This window comes from Helianthus annuus, chromosome 14, assembly GCF_002127325.2.
Source record: "Helianthus annuus cultivar XRQ/B chromosome 14, HanXRQr2.0-SUNRISE, whole genome shotgun sequence".
NCBI classification, from domain to species: Eukaryota; Viridiplantae; Streptophyta; class Magnoliopsida; order Asterales; family Asteraceae; genus Helianthus; species Helianthus annuus.
The window spans coordinates 138965870-138984760 of NC_035446.2; the positions used below are offsets into that span (position 1 = coordinate 138965870).

Genomic DNA, 18891 nt, shown 5'->3' on the forward strand with positions numbered 1-18891 from the left:
TACAAAAAAATTAATGTACTAGCTATTAAAGAGAAAGACTACAAATTAATGAACTATGTAGATTTATCAATGTACCCCTTGTAGTAACATTAAATACTTATATTAAATGAAGTAAAATAAAACATTTTTATTGATTGAAATTTGTTCTTTTTTCTTCTTACAAAAAATTTCTTCTTATTTGAACTATGCACTCTGAGTTAAACCGCTTATAGAACAGGCAAGTTCAGGTTAACTCATTTATTAAACGAGTTGCTGCCAAGAGTTGATATTTTTTATTAAGTTTTTTAATTTCCCAAAGTAGTGAAATTGAACAGGAACCAAACTGTTAGTTGTTAATAATAGTTTGGGTGATTTGGTCGATTCTAAATTTCAATGGTTCAGTTTTGATTTTCAATAACAAAAAAACCATTACTAAGGGTGTCCGGTGTGGTGCGGCAAAGGGTGTCGGCAAAGGCTTTTGCCGCGCGGCAACACCGCCGCCGACCCCTTTGCCGTTGCGGTTTCGTTGATCACGCGGTGAAGGGATGCCGCTCGTGAATCATGAGAGAGAGAGAGAGAGGGTAGTGTGAGAGAGAGAGGGTAGTGTGGGGTGGGGTCAATTCCAATCTCAACCAATCACACATTTTTTCCTTTTTTTTAAATAGTTTACCACTTCACCCAGTGTCTAACCATTGCCAACACTTTTGAGCATAGTTTACCACTTTGACATGACACACTCTCATTGATTGATTTTTTAGTTTGTCACTCTCAAGTGTTTAACCACTCCTTACATCCTAACGATTTAACTTACACTTTCACCTAACAAACCTTTAAAACCATACTATATAAACACCCATTAGGTTGAACGTAGTGGGGCGCGAGGTGGGGCTATAGCGCCCACATACCGCCGCCCACACCACCCCCCGGGCGCTATGCTCAAAAAAAACAAATGGCGTGATATTTTTCGCGGCGTGAGAAGGTGTTTATTTGTTCTGCATTTTCCATTTTGGTCCCTGCATTTTACACTTTGGTCCCTGCATTAAAACACTTTGGTCCCTGCATTTTACACTTTGGTCCCTGCATTTTACACTTTGGTTATGATGAGGTAGGGGCTTTATGACTACGGGCTCTAGTGACATAACGCCCCATAAAGCCCATGTGTGACGTGGCACGACACGTGTCGCATAACGCCCACAAAAGGGCTTTATGACTACAGATCACCTTACACTTGATCAACCCACTGCAATTGATCATAACCAACAATAAACATGCAAAGTTGTTACAGTTTAGTTGTAATATAAATAAATATATAAAAAGCAAAGTAGTTGGATTGCCCAACATCTGTTTCTTCGCCATTCTCATCTTCAATCTCCAAACTCTCACAGATCTTGGCACCAATAAACCCCACCCCTTTGACACCAATTCCAAGATCTCAAAAAACCAATCACACTCAACCAATCCAACAACATGACCGAACTTCAACTACCCACTTACGACATCATCATCTTCGGAGCATCCGGTTTCACCGGCAAGTACGTAGTCCGAGAAGCCCTCAAGTTCCTCAACTCCCCCAATTCCCCCCTCAAAACCCTAGCTTTAGCCGGTCGAAACTCTAACAAACTCACTGAATCCCTCAAATGGGCTTCCGGTTCCAAAACCCACCCCACCATCCCCCTCATCATCGCCGACACATCTGACCCATCATCTCTCCGGCGAATGGCTTCTCAAACAAAGCTTGTCCTCAACTGCGTTGGCCCGTATCGCAAGTACGGTGACCCTGTTGTTAATGCTTGTGTTGAAGTGGGCTGTGATTACTTGGATATTTGTGGTGAACCGGAGTTTATGGAGAGGATGGAAGCGGTTTATTTTGAGAAGGCGGTTGAGAAGGGTAGTTTGGTGGTTTCTGCTTGTGGGTTTGATTCGGTTCCAGCTGAATTTGGGTTGATGTTTAATTCCAGGCAGTGGGTTGAGCCTGCTGTGCCGAATCGGGTTGAGGCTTACTTAAATCTTGAATCTGATAAAAGGATTGTGGGGAATTTTGGGACGTTTGAGTCCGCGGTTTTGGGGGTGGCTAATGTGCATAAGTTGGCCGAGTTGCGAAGGTCTAGACCGAAAAGATCTCGACCTAATGTAAGTTGTTATCGCTTGCTTACGACGCAGCTTGTTGCCTGTTTGCCTCTTATGTATTAGATAAACATTTTGGATTTGATTTGAATTGTATATATAAATAATGTAAGTCAATTTGTCTGATTGGTTTCAGATTCCTGGCCCTGGGCCTGTAAAAGGATCCACCATAGAACACCAAGAAGAGCTTGGACTTTGGGCTATGAAACTGCCATCGGCGGACGCTATTGTTGTCCGTAGAACGTTTTCTACTCTTACGGAGAACCCAAGAGGCCTGCAAGGTGTGAATGAGGATCCTAAACAGGCAGAGAAACGTGCAGCGTTTTGGTCGACGATTAAGCCTGCTCATTTTGGGGTTAAGATTGCCACCAAGAGTCTTCTGAGTGTGTTCGGGTTCATTGCAATCGGGTTGTCAATTGGGCTGCTGGGCAGCTTTGCTTTCGGGAGGTGGCTTCTGCTGAAATTCCCTTCGATTTTCACGTTTGGAGGGTTCAGGAAGAAGGGTCCGACTGAAGAGGAAGTGGCGAGTGCCACTTTTAAGATGTGGTTTGTGGGATATGGATTTAGTGATGCCAAACTTGCTTCTCAGGAAGGTGCAAAGCCGGATACAGAAATCATTACGCGAGTAATGGGGCCGGAGATTGGATACTTGACAACGCCCATCATTCTGATTCAGTGTGCTTTGATTGTGTTGAAACAGCGTCAAGATCTTCCTAAAGGCGGCGTCTTGACTCCTGGGATCGTTTTTGGCCCTTTTGATCTTCAAGATCGACTTCAGGAGAATGGGATTTCGTTTGATTTGATTTCAGAAAAATGAAAATCTACACAATTGGTATGTAATGTATGATCTTTTCTAAGTTTTTAATGTAATAAAAAGATTTGCAGACGCGGTTAATTGGTTATGGATAGTTGTCTTCACTATCACAAATAGTTGTTTTAAAAATATTTATGATTGTTATAAACATAGATATTGATGGTTTACAGTTTTACCAACGCGAAATCATTACAAACAATGTATCATAAACTGATAAACACACCAAAACAATGCATGCTGTGATTACAGCAGTTTTTTTTCAGTCTAGGTGATCATGTGGCCTAAACGACATGAACATGGCCGCATAATGTTTAAGCCGGTCATGGTTCCTGGCCCTGTACGCCACCGCCTCGTTCCTGGTCCTCAAAATGTACCGGCGCCACGCAATTTGTATATTAACAGCAGCCCACGTTCGCCAGTTGGATGAATAGTATCTCGCCCTTCGTTTCATCTTTTCACTAACAAACGAGTAACGGAAATGATTTGTAATGTACCTTAAATGCTTTGCATCTAGTGCAAATGCTTCTGTTCCTTTCACACAAGTGAATGTTGCGGTTGCAGCCGGATAACGGTCTATGAATGGCATCCTAAGGCACCATGATAGAAGCTCGTCCCCAAAAAAGCTCCCCGGTTCCAGTGTGCTGGTTGCAACCATCCCGCGGCTTAACCATTGGGTTCTCTTCACTTGACCGTGAACCAAAAACATCATTCTCTGAACCGGGTCTCCTTCTCTAATAATCTAAGGGCATAAGTAAATAAGTACTAAATATGTAAAGATGCAAATATCAATTTTGTGTTGGGTTCGTGTGACGATGATACCTTCTCACCCTTTGAGTAGACGAAATATGTAACTCGGTCACAAATATTGTCAAGAACAACATCATCCATGAACTTGAACAAAGGTGCCTGAAAGTTTGTAAATCAGTGACTGCTAATAGTTAGTGACGGTTTCATTGATGGTGGTTATAATACCTTTTTCATTAGGTCTAAGCAAAGATGACGCTTGATGTCTCTTCTTAGCCCTTCAGGGAGATCTCTGACCATTTCCATATCATCTTGACCACCCATAAACGACCATCTTTGGTTCTCAAAATGGCGAACTCTTCGTCTTAAACTAGAAGGTAATTGTCTGCGTTTCATCCACCATTCCATGTCCGTTAGTTTCATTTGCATTTTTGTGGTCCTTCCCGCGAGTGCATACAAGAAAACCTGGTTCAAAACATTAAATAAATCAGCTATCTATTAGCTAGCTTACTGATTCAGAGTTGATTAGGGAATTGGAGGATTCGTATTTGGAGCAACTAGACAAATGTAAGCAAGCCAGAAAAGGGTCAACTTAATCCGTCTTGAGCTACAGGCCCGTAAGATATGAAAGCAAACGTCTCAAAGATGATCATTTATCTTTCACTTTGCTGTCGCTTTGTTAACAACATCATTTATTTACTAACTAGTGTTTAACCCCGTGTTGGCGGCGCATGGTTCGTAAAACCATGCTAAGTAGTAAGCAAAACGATGATCAAAACCGGAAAAAAAATATAAAACAAAAACGTGAATTTATACTGGCACGTGACGTAAAACGTAGACAAAGACAAACACGGACCTATATCACGAGCTGTCGTAAAATGTAGATAAACTCGAATTTGTACCAAGAAAGCTTTAGCTTAAAGACAAAAAAAACAGAAAACTTCTAGGGCCAAAAGTGAACCATAAAAACATGAGGACTGAAAATGTAAACCATATTACAAAAACACTAAAATGACAAAAACAAAAAAAACAAAAAAAAAAAAACACTAAAATGACAAAAACAAAAAAACAAAAACAAAAAAAGACGACAACAACACCAACAACACCAACAACAACAAACAACAACAATAATAATAATACCACACATAAAATGACAAAAAAAAAAAAAGGAAAGGAAAAAAATAACACACCATTGTTCCTAAGAATCTACCTAAATTGTAATATATAGTAATTAAATCAAAAGCCAAATATTTCTCAATTTGATATCATGTTCCTGTGTTTTTGTTACTTATACATACTACTAACAGTGGCGGATCTAGGATTCACGCCAAGCCGTAACGTTTTATAAATAAGCCGTAACGAAATCGAAAAAACATCAAATTTTTCCAAAATTTACACTAAAAACGTCAAATTTTTCCGAGCCAAGCCGTAGCGGAGGTTACCCCCCGGTTAAGGCTAGGTCCGCCCCTGACTACTAATAACACAATTTCAATAAAAGTTACATAGAGACGTAGAAAAAAAGACGCTCGTCAAAGAATTTTTTTTAACAAAGTTTAGAAATTATAGAGTAACTTTAATAAAGTCTAGGAGTAGTTGCGTTTGTCCACTTGGGTTGTTTTGTCACTGTAGCAAGGGGAGAATACTAAAAGATGAAATACTAAAAGGAATAAAAGTTGAGGGGCTAAACATGTATACTACCAAAGTTAAAGCAGAGGGACTAAACACGCATATAAACAAAGTTAGCCAATAAAAAGAAATCTTTTTTTTTTATAAATAGAGGGGCCAAACACGTATATTAGCGAAGTTGAATGTTTAAATGTAAAATACAAAAAGTCATGACCAATGAGCAAGTGCTAGGCAGCTGCGTGGCACTATTCCCGCTCATGGCCTTTAATAGTATCGCCTTTAAAAGTATCTGTTTGGCATTGTTCCCGCTCATGGCCATTAATAGTATGGATATTATTATTCAAGTCATGAAAGATTAAGCAAGCACCTGAATGTTTCCAATTAGCGCGGTGAAAAGAATTACTCCAAAGATCACCATATAACAAGATAAAAGCAACTCCAAGACGTCGCTGCTTGGCTCGAGAATGTTGCCCATGGTGCTGCAAGTAACATGTTTTCAGGCAATGGTTTTGTATTACTAAATGTAACAATCATATTTGAACAAGTTTTCTTACCTGAAAGAAGTGAGACCCCATAGATTGCTGTACAAGATCCTGGTGACAACAGAATCACACGAAATTATTGGTAGAGCAAACTCATAGATTCCAAAAAGGAAAGGCCCATCATCATCTAAGCACATCGAGCTTCTAGAGTTGGCTTTACTCGAGCACGACAAAAACGGGGTGCTACATTTCTTACTCGCATCACACTGTTGCACAAGGCATGACACAACCCGTTGTATGGCTAGTGCGTACCAGTAACCTCCCGATGCCTGAGGCCAAAAATCAAACTGTCAATTTTAAAAAGAAAATGAACGTCAACCTAATTTGTTTTGAGATTAGTAAAAGAAACATACATGAGAAGCTTGGAAGTAAGCCATGAAACTGAGGCCAAAACGCCACCAAACATTTCCAAAAATGTAACCGGTGATCAGCCGTCTACGATGCATCAGACAGTAGCAGTGATAAACTTTGGGCAAGAATTGTAGCATGAATATGATCTGTACTAGGATCATTATCATTGGTATCTTTTCTTCTCTTAATAATCTTGGTGCCACAAATATATAAAACACCTGCCAATCATAACAAATATTAAAGGCAACGGGTGAGTTGAGTTGAGATCTACGGTCTCACCTTCAGTGTCACGTAGTGGTGCATAAAAATCGGGTTTTTTTTTTTTTTAAAAAACCCGTTCCGGGTATGGAACTGGGTTCGGGTAGGATCGGGTTTTACAAAATCGGGTTTTTTTTAAAACCGGGTCGGGTACGGGTCCGGGTTTCCTACAAAAAATGTATACCCTATATACCCGGATCCGGGTAGGGTTTTATAAAACCAGGTTATTATAATACCCTATTTCCGGGTTCGGGTATGTATCGGGTTGGCAAAAAACCCACACCGGGTATTAAAAAAACCCAACTGGAAGTCTTAATTATTGAAAACATAGATAAAATTACATCAAAGTGCATACATAATTCTTAGAAACCCAATAATTAAACAAGATTACATTAAGTTGCATACATAAATTTTGTTAAATCATAAGAACTAGAAGTCTTAATTATTGAAAACATATATAAAATTACATAGATAAAAAAAACATAGATTGGACTTGAATCGTCTTTGTGCGCATCCAAGATTCCAATCCATATTTTTTTTTTGAAAATACATCCAATCCATATAACCGGGTATTTATAAAACCCATAACCGGGTATTTATAAAACCCGGTTCCGGGTATTTGTGAAACCGGGTACTACGAAAAACCGGGTATAAACCAGGTATAAAAAAACCCGGTTCCGGGTTCGGGTTTTAGATCAGATATGAATACCCGGTCCCTACCCTATGGGTAGGTTCGGGTTCGGGTATAAAAAACCCGGGTTTTGTAATACCCGGTTCCGGGTTTTTTTCCAGGTCCAGGTCCGGGTTCGGGTTTTTTGTGCACCACTAGTGTCACGTATTTGACACAGACAGGGCCGGCCTGGGCCATGTGCTAGGTGGATGACCGCAGAGGACCCACTCTTGACGGGTCCAAGATTATTAAAAATATATATATAGTCCAACGCAGTCCTTACACATAGGATACCCGAGTTCGAAACATGTTTCCTCCTTCCTTTCCACATGTTGCATGCTTCCCTTGGGCCTTAGCCAGCCCATTGTTTTTTTTTCTAATTAGCTCCATTTTTTGTTTTTTTCCCTTTAGTTTTTTTTTTTTTTTTTGGTATTTTAATTATTAATTAATTATAATATTTCAAAAATTTTATTATTTATTAAACAGTATTTCAAAGTTAAAGCTTCATTTTTGCGACGTAATTTTTATGTTACTTTTTATTCACATAAGTATCCCGAGGGCTTTCGAATTTTCAGAGACATGACCCTGCTCATATGTACCATAGACTTGTATTATATACGGCATAATTAAAGATTTAAAGGCGATAAGTGGTCGTGTTTGTTGATTGGCTAGTTGAACTTGACGAAAACCTACATTTGACACGCTTAATTGCGAGTTGATGCAAACACGACGACCTCTATGAAGTTACAAACTTCTCACAAGTCACACCTCTCATAATACAAGTGTACGATGCAAAGTTGGAGTGTGTCATAAACGTCAATATCAAGTCATAAAACAAAACATGAATTTATTTACCTGAGGGATTGGTAAAACGACGAAGACATCCAACCAAAATCCCCTAAGCGACCCAAGGTAATGAAAAGCAATGTCACGTGCATCCCAAACAAGCTTTCCACATCCAACAACCAAAGATTCCCTAGACACGTAAGCCAGCCGGAACTGAAGCCACACGTGGCACAGGTGCATGGCATCTACACAAGTGCGTACAATGCTCACCGCCCTCACCACCCTCTCCACTATGTATACACACACCGCACCACCACCGTCGCCTCCGTCATCATCCACCGCCAAAGCGAAAAGGAAAAACGGATCCACCGCCAAAGCGGCAAATCGCGCCAGAAGAAGCATCCTATTCCACCACAGCAATCTGTCGTTACGTGGATCCAAAACGTGACACGGGTGTCCCCCCATTGAGGACTTCTGGCTCTTCTGATCGGTTCTCTTACGAGAACCGATCGGAACCAATGAAGAACCTGCGAGAGCCTCCCATGAGGAATGGGAGGCTGGATCACACTTTGTTGAGTGAAAATTCGGGATTCCGAATTGGCTACACAGGAAACATTGTTGTAACTCTTCGGTTTTTTGTCGCTGGAATACGCCATTGATCCATCTAATCACATAGTTAACAATAACAGTTACCAACAAAAACAATTAAATTACAGACGTAAAGTAGAGTAGGAGTAACAATTGTTAAAAAAAATAAATTATAGTTGGCATGCATAATGATCAGGAAGACAGATTGAAACTGACCTGGTGATCATGGCGAAACGGTGCCGTTTGTCAGACGTATGTTGTTGCAGACGGGGGAGAATTAGAGTGAGTGGTTGGGGTGGCTGGTGAGCATGGGGTTGAGTTATATAGCTTCTTTGAGATTCATATTAGCCACGTGTAAGGTATGATTTCATGAGATTCTTATCCATATCTAAATAATTTTTTTTCCAACTTTCTTGTGATTAACTAAATATTAAATATAAATATTTTACTCCAACAACCAATTACATTTCATGCATCCTTTCCAAACTTCTAATTAATAACTTACATTTAAGGTTTTAATAATATTATTGCTATATTTTAGTTGGATTGAAAACTACATGTGCTCTTTTGCTAGTTTATGTATAGTCTTAGTTTTTAAAACTTTTTTATAATAAGCTTTCTATACTATATCACAATTAAAAGAAAAAATATCACTAGTAAACCTAAAAGAATTATTTATATATCATGGATGGTGCCAACTACTTATATTAGCAAGCAACGAATTGATTCATTACGTCCTTAGTCTGTATCTAATAAATAACTAACTGGTTGTATTGTATTATGTGTCACAATTTGTGTGTGTAATATTTTTTACCATTTCCCTTACTTTATCAATTCTTGTTTTATTTCTTAAATAAAATCATATCGTATCTTAAAATATTATTTCATAATTTATAAATTTACATTACTAACTATTTAATTAATATTTTAAGTATTCAAATTGCTCATAAAGAAAAAAAAAACTTTACATGTGAAAGGGTCACAACTTTTTTGACAAGTAGGGTCACACATTTCTTTTTTTTTTTTTTTTTTTTGACAAGTAGGGTCATACAATTTGTACATGTACATGAGTGTCATTCACGGCAAATATGATTAATGCTTCCATCTCTTTCTAGTAAATGCACTCATATTCCATCCACAAGTAATAGACCGTGTGGGATATGGTGGGGTTTGAGTTAGGGTTGGGGTATTTGTTGACACATGTAATGAGAGTCCTCCATCGCCTGGTTACGTGTCCTTAGGGTATGGCGGGGCGTAGGTTGGGCTTGGGTTGGGTGCACCGCGTGGCAGAATATTCAAAAAAAAATTACAAAAAATTTATAAAAATCACATAACATTTATAAAAAAAACCTACAACTTTATTAAAATTTTAAAAATTACAAAATCCTAAAAATTACATAATTTCCTAAAAATTGCATAATTTCTAAAAGTTACAAAATAACAAGCCTAGAGCGTTAAATAAATTTCAAAAAGGTCGATCTTGTCGAACGCCTTTCGCTCCTTGCCTCGAAACTCTATGTTCGCCACCGCCATTCGGTCCTCGTGGCTTAACTCGCCGCTCGGAATGGCTTCGTAGTAAGCCTTGAAACGGTCGAGCTTGGGCCGTAGCTCGTGCCATTTATGTTGGCAAGCGTTGAGGTTGTGGCGGTCGTTACCGACGTTATGTCGGTAGGTTGCGAATGCTTCCGGCCAATATTTTGTTTGGCCCGGTGGCCGCCCCTTCATAGCGTCAACGACGCTTGTGACGAGAGTCATTTCTTCCTCGCGGGTCCAGGATGCCATGTTCTTCGGCTTGGGGTAGCGGGTTCGTGAATGAAGTGGGTAGCCGGTGGGGTAGCGGGGGATAGCGATGGTTTGGGATGGACCACACGGTGGGGTTTGGGGTTATTTATAAGGGATGTTGGGGTTGGGGTGACCGGTGGGGTGACCGCTTGGCCAAGCCAACGGTTTGAATTTAAAATTCAAACTTTTCATATAGCCCGCTATGACATGGCGGGGTCAGCGAATGGAAGCAAGCCAGCTAGGATGTCAAGATCGACCGCCCCACGCCCGGCTTGAAAGCCAAGCCTCAAGGGCCACGCCCCAACCCAAGCCCACCCGGGGTGGTGACTTGGACGTTTTCCCCCCAACTTACGCCCCAACCCAAGCCCCATACCCATTGCCTTAGCTTTTTGAAGTTTGAAAGCGGTAACTAAAATATATGTATTTTTCAAAGTTGAAACCATATTATAACAAGTATATGTTTGTTTATGATTTTTGTGTAATTCGTTAATCATGTTATACATATCATGTTGTGACATTAATCATGTTATACGTATCATGATGTGTTAATAATCATGTTTTACATCTTATGTGCTGGTACCGAGTTATTTAGATATTACCGAGTTATTTAGATATTGTCGTGTTAAATGAGTCGTGTCATATAACTTGCTTATTAAACATGTTTGTGTTAATGCGTTTTAGCAAGTGATATGCTTAGCTAAATGGCCATGTTCGGGTTCATATTAGAGCTCGCACATTCGCTTAACTAGTAAGCTAGGACTTTAGATCCCCATAATTATATTTAGGGCTCAGGTCGTGAATACTAATTAGTCATTTGACCCTTTCAAACCTTAATCTATTGTATTTTTGTATTTCAAGCTTCAATTCATATTCACTCTATCACTTCCCGACCGGTTCTCATTCTTTTCTTTTGGCAAAGTAGGAATCTATTATGCGGTTGGTTGGTCATATACATTTTACAAGTTATATCATTTGTTATCGAGTAACGCACCCTTCACGTGGTCAATGGAGGAGCGTTACACACCGCCCGGTGCTCGTGAGGCGTGAAAACAAGTGAAAAGGAAGGGATGTGAGCCTCTTCATGGCAAAGGAAGACGTTGGTGGGGCCATGCCCATCTACCAATCAAGTTGCATTCTCTCTTTTTTTTATAGATTTTAATATTAGTTACTAAGTATGAAAACTTGTGAAACCATTACACCGTAAATGTGGAAAAAGTGAGTGAGAGTTTATACCTATATGATAGTAATGTGGCAATCACTTTTTAAGGTGATAATAAAAATTTATGAAACGACAACAAATAGCCTTAGTTGGACGCTTGTTTTCATGTGATAAAAAGATGAATTTTTTTTCTTTTTCTTCTAGAAAACTGAAACGATAACAGATATCCTTAGTTGGACGCGTGTTTTCATGTGCTAAAAAAAGTGATTTTTTTTCTAGGAAACACATGTTTTCTGCTAGTATTCCAATGAAATATTTGTGTTGAAGTGCATGATTATACTATGGCTAATATTATTGACTTTAATACAACTTTTCAAGTTTGTTTTTTTTTCTACGGTATGTTGAGGATTTTCTTTTAATTTGCTGATGAGGTAGGATTTTGCTTCTTTTCTAAAGCACCTCCTCTTTGTCACGTTATTACGCAGAGAGGAAACTAAAAAAAATAATTCTTAAAGAAAATAGATATATTTCTGAATGAATGAAATTGTTACAATAGGTTCCCTTTTATAGGGTTTTTTTTTTTTAAATTTGATAGGTTTGCCAAATTTATGAAATTACAATTAGACAGAAATAAACAGAATTTAACATCATAAATATGGGCGTAATCATGCTAATCAGAGATTTACGCATTATTAGATAAAAAAAGGAAAGTACGGAAAATTGATAAAATTGGGGAAAGTCTTCATTGACGAAATTGGAGCCTTAAATCATGGAATCCGGGATATTTTGGTTAACAATGGTAAGGAGAAGATGAAAGATCATGAACAGAAAGAATACAAGACAATGGAAGATCAAAGGTACAATACTTACATCTCAAAAACTAACACGTATGCCTGAGTGGTTTTGGGTGCTCAACAGAAGACTGTAAACACGAAAGAAATGAAGAACACGAAAGATGTGGTGGTTTCGGAGTTTGTTAAAGTTTATGATGAGCTTCATGAAATAGCCATTATCGGTAAGGTAAAAGATCTTTCGACACTAAGGAAGATTGATATCATAATGAAAGAAAGTATGGTGAAGCGGCGATTACGTATATTGGTGGACTGAACGTGCTAATCGTGTTCAAAACTACACTCGAAGCCAATAGTTTCAGAGGCAATGCTCCAACTTTCGGTTGGTTTCTAAGCTTGGAGATATGGAGAGGCCAAGTGATGGTTAAGGTGGTTGGGTGCAAAACTGATAATATTCCACATACATATATGGGGATCACGGTGGGGGCTAATATGAACAAGCTTAATAACTGGAACCCGATTATTGAGGTTTTCAATAAAAGGTTATCGGCTTGGAAAGCTAAAACTCTTTCAATCAGGGGGAGGCTCACTTTGATTATTTCGGTGTTGGAAAGTCTTCATATCTATTATTTTTTGTTATACAAGCCCCTGTCGGTATAATAAAGTTGTTAGAAGCTAAGATGAGAAAATTCCTTTGGGCGGGGTATAGTGATAATAACAAAATGTATTAGGTAGGGTGTGTAACACCCCGTGTTTTCGAATGTCAAAGTCAAAGTCAAAGTCCAAGTCAACTTTGACTTCTTTGACTGTAATTAGTCGATTCTGTGTTTTATTTGTATTATGTGGAGTAAGTGTTGTCTAAATGAAATGATCGAATGTTTAATCAATGCGACCGATTTACGACTGTGAATAATAGGAAGTAACAATGCGATAAAGTTAACCAATTGATAATCAAGATAATCAAATCAATCAATCGAACTCGAGACTCGAACTATGCGAAACTGGTGTGGTGATATTTACGTGTGTGTGTGTGCCTTATGTGTTACTTGTACATGTTTACTTTATATTTTGTGTGGTAATCAATCGAATCAATCGAAACTCGAAAGGCAATCAAACTCAATCGAAATCGACATCGGAACGTGACTTATAGGTGATTGTATGTTAGATATAATAGTTGGGACTGAAAGTAATTTGACTAGGAACTCTATCGTATTCGTATCATCGTCCATCGAAGCCGAAACATCAAAAATCGTCGCGAAATACTCAAAGGGGGGTCGCGGATCGAACAGGAAGCATCCTGGACGAACAGGCCAACCGATCGGCTAGCATGATCCTAGCCGATCGAGCAGACCATTCGATTGGAGCTCCTGGCCGATCGGCTGACACTTTCCTCTTTTGGAGCCTATAAATAGCCCTGTCATTGTCACCCTTACTATTTTTGGAAAGCTCTGACCGAACCAGCCTTGTTCTTCACCTTTTCTCAGATTTCTCTCAACTCCGGTAAGTTTTCACTCTAATTCTTGTACGTTTTTTATCATTACATGATTCTACACCTTTCTATCTTTCAAAACTTGATTTCTAACCGTGAAATCACCAAGATCTAAGTGTCCTCGGGTGATGTCATCATGGTGTTCTTGAAGAACATCATACTTTGGCCTCATTTAACCGTGAATAGCTTAGATCTGACCGATTTCCACATAAACAATTAGGATTTGCAAGAATCTTAACATTTTCATGGAATGATTTCCAACTTTCTTCAACCTTTTACACTCGAAACCTTAAAACCGATAGAAACGGAGCTCGAACCGGCTAACTAATCACTCCAACAGTTAGGAGGTTCAAGATTCTGATAACTATCTACAAGGTTCACCGATTTCGGGTTTAACATCAAACTACCGTTCCGAACAGTTCACCAGCCGGACTTGGGTGATTCCTGTCCGAACCGGTGAAGCAAGTAAAATCATGACAAATAACCAAACAGCCAAGTGTTAGACGAAAGGCCGACTAGGTCAGATGTAACGCCCCGCTCTTTCCGTATTTCTATTTTTAGAAAACTCGTATTCTTTCAAAATCTTATTCCGCACTAATCATTAACATCTGATGCTTTAATTATGACAAAACTTGGTCATTTTATTTTATTTTTTTTAATTACTCGTACTTGTTTTTCATTCAAACCATATATATATTTGATGCATATTCGTTCATTTCGTAAACTCATGCATAACTTGCAATCCATACGTGATTCTAGATATCCTATTCGTACCAACACTCGATTATACGTTCATACAACCTATACTGTTATTTTATACAAATTTGTTACTTAATTTCAGGTAGATTAAACACTAATATATATATATATATATTCTTATTAAATTAAATAATCATACATTAATATTAAATACTATACACTATAATATACCATTAATTAGCTACAACAATGAAACATTGGGGACTTAATTTGACAAAAAAAAAAGAAAAGAAAAGAAAAGAAAGCTGACCATGTCAACGTGAGGTTTCTTTTATGTCAACATTCTTTAAATAAAAATTTGTTAGTGGAAGGTGTAATTTAATGTTTTGAAACCAAGATCAATATTTGTACATCCTATGCCCCAAAGGCAGTCCGCAGCCGCATGCAGCCGACCTTGGGCAACCCATTTAGTCTTTTTTATTGGCTCCATCTTCTCAACCACTCATATTTAATACCCTCTAACTACTAACCCTAATCCTTCCCTTAATTACCAAAACCTTCACAACCATTATACCATCACATATCCTATTCAAGTCCCTCAAATCATTCTGAACTATTACACCCAATTAAACACCACTCGAGACCCTTCTGAACCGTGTCTGCGCACATCTACAACTCGCCAGAACTTCAATCTTTTCACCGGAACCCAAGTTCACCCACTCACCAAACAGCATCCTTTAACCCACTCCGAAACCCACACACCTCGTTTGACCCGTAACTCACCGGAGTTGTAACCGAATAGCTACCGGAGCTCCAACCAGTCGCCGGAACAAACTGCACGCCATCGGAGCTTGGAGCATTTGCCGGAGATGCCCGCATTCGTGACAGTAATCGTGTTCACCGTTTCGGTATATATATATTTTTTTCGTTCTATTTACCTTCTAGTTAAACCTGATGATAGCATTATTGTTGTCTATTACGGTCAACTAAAACAAACACCAGATTCAGGGAAATAATGAAACAGGGGCCGGTTGGTTAAATGACAAAGAAGACGATGTAGTCGTTTCGTGTGTAAATTAAACCAGAACCAAATCCAGTCGCCTTTATCAACAACGACCATCATTCGACGACGGCACCGCCACCGCGACAGTTATCGCTACACATCACTCGCTGCCGTCATTGTGAGAGGTCGCAACACCATCACCCTATTCCGTCAGTGCGGCGTCTTAGGAAGTCGGATGTGCTCCATCCGATTTCGGTAAGCTTCAAGGCTTATTGTTCTAACTTAATCCAGATTTTGTTTTGGTCTTTTAAACGATTTTCTATGATGGGTTCTGGTTCGATCTTTCCGCGTTTTAATAGAATAAACAGAGGAAATGCATCGAATGTGGCATGGGTTTGAGTAATATGATATCAAACAAAGTGATCTATTATTGGTTTTTATCTATTATTATATTTCATTTACTTAGAAACCTAATGTATTATCATATTAGAATGGAATAATGCATGTTTTGAAACTCTAGTTTGTAAATATTAGTTTATTTTAATTCCTTTATATCATAAGTTATTAATAAAACAAATTATATATTCTAGATAACTAAATTGTGGAAACGATAAATATCAGGACTTTATTTAACCTATAAATAATAACGAGTTCGTGTTATTTTAAATATCTAGGATAAACACTCTCGTTCGTTCTCCTGGATTCCCAATCTTACTCGTGCGTTACTTACAAGAAATCGGAAAGCATATGCAAACTTTGTGAGTATACTCGTATTTCCCCCTTTTTACTTTTACCACTTTTGGGGTGTAACATGTTTACTTATCAAAAACTTACACATGAACATTTTGCTTAAACACATGAACATTCCTATAACATGCTTGTATACGTGATGGCTTGATACTTTAAACTTGGGTGATTCTTATGTGTTGAACTTATCATTAACTTCGTACGAGCCTAACCGTGACATATGTAGCGCTATAGGATTGACGACCCGCCCGTAGACTTGAGGTTATGTCATGAGCATGTTGCGTCTCTTTTGGTTTGATATGTTAGACACATGCCATATTTAAATGTTTATCTTGAATCACATGCTTGCTATGAGGAATTGTTTAAAACTTATCTTTTGTTATGTACGTACCAAACTTGTATACTCGCCTTTGCTTTTGCATTGAATTGTATTTTAAACATGTTACAGGTTGATGATGACGATGCTATGAAAAGAAGTAGCGTTGATGCCTAGATACACATATAGACGTTTAGGTTTAATATGTCGTATCAATTTTGCTTATGTTATCATGTATTTCTTTTGAAATTGTTGTTACTTGAGTTTATGTAATGTTGACAATTGAAAGTTATGAAATGAAATGGGAATTATTTAATTATCGTCACAAATAGTGTTATGATGTCTCGAGTAATCTTCACACTTCGTCTCATCCCGATGTTTCCGCCATTGGTTGGGGTGTGACAGATTGGTATCAGAGCCATAACTATAGGGAATTAGGAAAAGTAGGAATGTTTTTACCTAGTCTATAGTTTTAGAGTCTTACTTTTATGTTTTGCTTGAAACTACATGCATGCTACTTTAATTGCTTTTTATTTGTTCTCCTTTAATCTTTTGAACATATATGGCACTTACGTGTTAATGCTTGACATGTTATTCTTATGTGTTAATACTTGTTTTTACTTGTTTATTGTCCTATTCCTTATGTGCTATTCTAGACATGCCTTCTTATGTGATTATACTTGTTTTATTGTTCCTCGACATACGCTTTCCTAAGGCATTTTACTTGATTTTACTAAACTTGAAAACACTCGTGTTATACAAAAGAGACAAGTTTACCAAAATAGGCGTGAAACCCACAATTTGTTAAACGACTCTTATTCCGCCTGATTCTATTTTCGCGCGAAATTCACCATTAAGTTAGGAGTGAAATCCACATCTTAATGGAAATTTCAAATCTAAATTCTAGTGGACGCTCGTCAACGTGTCGAAATTTAATTGACCCGACGAGTACCAACCACACTTAAGGTATGAAATCGTCAAGTTAGGGGTGAAACCCGCACCTTGTCGACTAGTCCCACTCCTTGATTTTTATAAATTCCGCCAAGTCTCGAATTGTCGATTGATTGGGAACATGTAGTAACCGGAAGGGTAAATACCGTTAACCGATGTGTCGGCGAGAGTATTTCACCTATTAGGCCAAAGCATGCTCTCAAATTCAAAAGACTCTTCGACCACTTTGGTTAGTCAACGTTCCGTTTTGGAACCATCCGAGTTTCTTTTTATCAAACTTACGCTTTATTATTCTGATCTTTCATAATGAAACTCTCTTTTGTCAAGTTTGAACCACTTTCGAGATTTCACTTTTGCGCATACATCATACTATTACTTTTCATACGATCATACATTATTAACATACATAATTTTATGTAATTTTATTTACACTTCTTGCAACAACAAATGGAGACATGTCATCAAGATAGGAGTGATTCCCTTACCTTGACGACTAACTCTGTTTTATTTCTCACCTTACAACGACCTCACCAACGAGTTAGGGGTGATTCCCTTACCTAGGTGATCGTTACCAAACGCCTCTTCAAAATATCTTATTATGCAAACTCGATCATATTTTATACCCAAATTGTTTATCATTATTCAAAATACCCACTCATACCGATTTCAAAATACATTGTTTTATCAAACGTACTTCTTATTCTACAATCTATTTTCACTCAACTCATATACACGAGATTCTTAATCATGTCTTAAAACGTTTTATTACTCGAACTCCAAAACCTTACGAAATGCTACCTATCAATTAAATCGGTCCAACGAAACTCTTGCCCATGAACTTCATATCCGATTTATTAACTAAAATACGTTCACATTATATCATCATACTAAAGACTTCCATTCTTAATCGAAATCAAACTAACCTTTCTCAATTACTTATAAGATCTCATAGATGTTATATGACCGTTTTACCAAATACCCTTTTCAGCATCAACAAATCATTTGTTAAAACTTTTAACAATCACTAAGTCCTTTTGTTAAATTTCTTTTCGCAAGAACCTCCTAAATTCATAATTTCATGTTTGATGAAACGGACTTCTTTTTATCGAAATTTTTTTTCTCCTACACCAATTTACAAAACACGTGGGCAAGAAGACATGGGGACCGACCATCATCGGATTTCGTAAACTCTTTAAAACAAAAGTAGCATTTCCATTCATTACAAAATACATTATGCTTAACCAATAAGTACTTTATATCCTCTTACATATACAAACTATATCCTACCCTTCAAATCAAGCTCAATTTAATTTTGATTCCATAAACTCAACGTTTTGTTTAAACAACTATGCATGCATATCATCATACACATTTTAGTCGATATCTCGCGATAACATCATTTATATCGTTCGTATTTACATACTAAACCTTTTAACGCTTTCATGCACTTAAATCCGTGATGTCCCAACATA

The 18891-nt window shown here is 38.0% G+C and overlaps 2 protein-coding genes across 2 annotated transcripts; one reads left to right on the plus strand and one right to left on the minus strand.

Moving 5' to 3' along the window:
• The first annotated feature begins 1276 nt into the window (after window positions 1–1276).
• On the plus strand, window positions 1277–3027 carry LOC110903903 (probable mitochondrial saccharopine dehydrogenase-like oxidoreductase At5g39410). The gene is made up of 2 exons (XM_022149697.2): window positions 1277–2109; window positions 2240–3027. Exons 1-2 carry the CDS (start codon window positions 1447–1449, stop codon window positions 2918–2920), a joined length of 1344 nt encoding a protein of 447 aa, XP_022005389.1. The 5' UTR covers window positions 1277–1446; the 3' UTR covers window positions 2921–3027.
• LOC110903902 (cyclic nucleotide-gated ion channel 2) lies at window positions 3006–8759 on the minus strand. Its single transcript, XM_022149696.2, has 8 exons — window positions 8699–8759; window positions 7964–8558; window positions 6183–6398; window positions 5842–6098; window positions 5655–5766; window positions 3890–4126; window positions 3737–3823; window positions 3006–3656 (listed from the first exon to the last, which is right to left on the minus strand). The coding sequence occupies exons 1-8, from the start codon at window positions 8707–8709 to the stop codon at window positions 3177–3179; spliced, it is 1995 nt and encodes a 664-aa protein (XP_022005388.1). The 5' UTR covers window positions 8710–8759; the 3' UTR covers window positions 3006–3176.
• Window positions 8760–18891: the final 10132 nt, after the last annotated feature.